The sequence below is a fragment of the Mandrillus leucophaeus genome, unplaced genomic scaffold (assembly GCF_000951045.1).
Source record: "Mandrillus leucophaeus isolate KB7577 unplaced genomic scaffold, Mleu.le_1.0 Scaffold472, whole genome shotgun sequence".
NCBI classification, from domain to species: domain Eukaryota; kingdom Metazoa; phylum Chordata; class Mammalia; order Primates; family Cercopithecidae; genus Mandrillus; species Mandrillus leucophaeus.
Genome location: NW_012105054.1, coordinates 42,141 through 45,041, shown reverse-complemented (window position 1 = coordinate 45,041; position 2,901 = coordinate 42,141). Strand labels below are relative to the sequence as shown.

Below are 2,901 nucleotides of genomic sequence, written 5' to 3'. Positions count from 1 at the left end.
AAAAAAAAAAAAAAAAAGTAGCCAGGCACGGTCGCGCACAACTATGGTTCCAGCTAAGGTAGGAGGATTGCTTGAGCCCAGGAGGTGGAGGCCACAGTAAGCCATGATTACACGATGGCACTCAAGCCTGGATGACAGAGTGAGATCTGTCTCAAAAATAAAATAAAATAAAACAAGCTGTTTATATGATGATATAGCAGACATTAAAAAACATGGACTGTGCCCTTTAAGTGCTTATTGGAGAGAAAGGGCACAAAACAATGACACGTTCCTTTTTGAGATGGAGTGTGGCTTTTGTTGCCCAGGCCGGGGTGCAATGGCATGGTCTCAGCTCACTACAACCTCCATCTCCCAGGTTCAAGCAATTCTCGTGCCTCAGTCTCCCAAGTAGAGATTACAGGCATCCGCCATCATGCACCACTAATTTTTGTTCTTTTAGTAGAGAAGGGGGTTTCACCACATTGGCCAGGTTGGTCTTGAACGCCTGACCTCAGGTGATCCGCCCACCTCAGTCTCCCAAAATGTGATTACAGGTGTGAACCACTATGCCCGGCCAATAATGATGCTTTTCTAAGAAACTTTATCAATAACAGCTTGAACTAAACACCAAACTGCTAAGATGATACCAAATAAAAGTGAGAAATGTGTACACAGAATATATTTATTTGGTGAACAAAGGAGGAAGAAAGAACAGGAAAGATGTCAGATGAAAACATAAAAGCAAAAAACTGATCTACGCTTAGGTGTTTCCTCCTTCAAAACCTTTAAAATTATAAAATGGGGAAATGTTTCTTTTATTGGGAATAGAAAAAAATGGCCAGGAGTAGTAGGTCACACCTGTAATCCCAACATTCTGAAAGGCTGAGACAGGAGTTCAAGACCAGAACAAGCAATATAGCAAGACTCTGTCTCTACATACAGACACAAAAAAAATTGTATTATTATAGCTGGGCATGGTGGCACATGCCTGTAGTCCCACCCATTCAGGAGGCTGAGGCAGGAGAATTGCTCAAGCCCAGTAGTTAGAGGCTATAGTGAGCTATGATCACACCACTGCACTCCAGCCTGGATGACACAGGGAAATGCCGTCTCTAAAAAATAAAAAGAAAAAGGAAATAGAAAAGAATGACTTAGGTTGGAGTATTTGAGGTTTTCTGTTTGTTTGTTTGTCTGTTTGTTTTTGAGACAGGGTCTCACTCTGTCACCCAGGCTGGAATGCAGTGGCACGATCTTGGCTCACTGAAACCTCCACCTCCCAAGTTCAAGAGATTCTTTCGCCTCAGCCTCCCAAGTAGCTGGAACCACAGGTGTCTGCCACCATGCCTGGCTCATTTTTGTATTTTTAGTGGAGACGGGATTTCACCATGTTGGCCAGGCTGGTCTCGAACTGCCAACCTCAGGTGATCCACCTGCCTCAGCCTCCCAAAGTACTGGGATTGCAGGCGTGAGTCACCATGCCCAGCCTTGGGTTGTTTTTTGAGGGACTTTGATTCCTTTTCCTTCTCTCCTTCTTCTTTACCCTATTTCTCCACTTTTATCTTCCTTTCTCCTGGCCTTCCCTTTATTCCACAGTGAGGGAGGGTGGCCAGGCCCCCTGTAATCTCAGTCTCAACGCTAAAGTTAGGCTGGGGCTAAGGAAGGCCAGAATCATGGCTGAAGGTCTGGATATTCCTTATTAGCTGTGTGCCCCTAAATAAGTTGCTTAACATCTCTATGTCTCCATTTTCTCCTTTATAAACTATGAATAATAACATCAGCCCATAGGGGTAAAGATTAAATAAGCACAGGCAAAGTATTGAGAACCTTGCCCGGCACTGTAGGTGTCCTTATCATCATTGTTATACACTGCATCTCAGCTTCTTTGTTTTTTTTTGAAGCAGAGTCTTGCTCTGTTGCCCAGGCTGGAGTGCAGTGGCATGACCTAGGCTCACAGCAACCTCCACCTCCCGGGTTCAAGTGATTCTCCTGCCTCAGCCTCCCAAGTAGCTGGGATTACAGGTCCATGCCTGGCTACTTTTTTTTTTGTATTTTTAGTAGAAACGAAGTTTCACCATGTTGGCCAGGCTGGTCTTGAAGTCCTGACCTCAAGTGATCTGCCCTCCTCGGCTTCCCAAAGTGCTGGGATTACAGGCGTCAACCACTGTGGCCAGCCTCAGCTTCTAACAAAAGCCTTCAGGTGCAAAGAAGAAACTGGCTTGAGCCTGAGCACTGAGCACAGATAAGGAGTAAAAAGATACCATTAGTGTTAGTTCACAGGAAAACAAGAAATGGAGAAGAAAAAGACAATCATTTCATTTTAATTCTCTCCTTATCCCACTTACAGGTACACTAAACATGGGTATTTAGAGAATTATTTAAATATATTTATTAGCTTGTTTCTATATTTTAAAGAGAGTAATAGCTTTACCTGGTCTCTCCACTTTTATAACTTCTGCTCCAAGATCTCCTAAATTCATAGTAGCAAAAGGTCCCGCCAGGATTCTACAATGTTAAAAATGATAAATAAATTAATTACCATCTGGAAAATTTTTATATTAATTATTTTCTTAAAGACCCATCAACACAGACAAGCTCATATAATGCTAGTAAGAATCAAAACAGTTAAAACTGTAATTTGGCCATATGTAATAGGAGCTTTAAAAATATATACCCCCTTTCTTTTTCTTTTTCTATTTTTTTGAGACGGAGTCTCGCTCTGTCACCCAGACTGGAGTATAGTGGCACCATCTCAGCTCACTGCAAGCTCCACCTCTCGGGTTCACGCCATTCTCCTGCCTCAGCCTCCTGAGTAGCTGGGACTACAGGTGCCCGCCACCATGCCCGGCTAATTTTTTTGTATTTTTAGTAGAGACGGGGTTTCACGGTGTTAGCCAGGATGGTCTCGATCTCCTGATCTGGTGA

The 2,901-nt window shown here is 43.3% G+C and overlaps 1 protein-coding gene across 3 annotated transcripts in view; it reads right to left on the bottom strand.

The window, feature by feature from the left end:
- Positions 1–2,901, bottom strand: part of SUGCT (succinyl-CoA:glutarate-CoA transferase) — a 712,177-nt gene that overhangs the window by 702,124 nt on the left and 7,152 nt on the right. For all 3 annotated transcript variants that reach the window (XM_011995105.1, XM_011995108.1, XM_011995107.1), the window contains exon 2: positions 2,408–2,481. In XM_011995105.1, the coding sequence (XP_011850495.1) occupies positions 2,408–2,481 (74 nt within the window). The remainder of the gene's footprint in view (positions 1–2,407; positions 2,482–2,901) is intronic.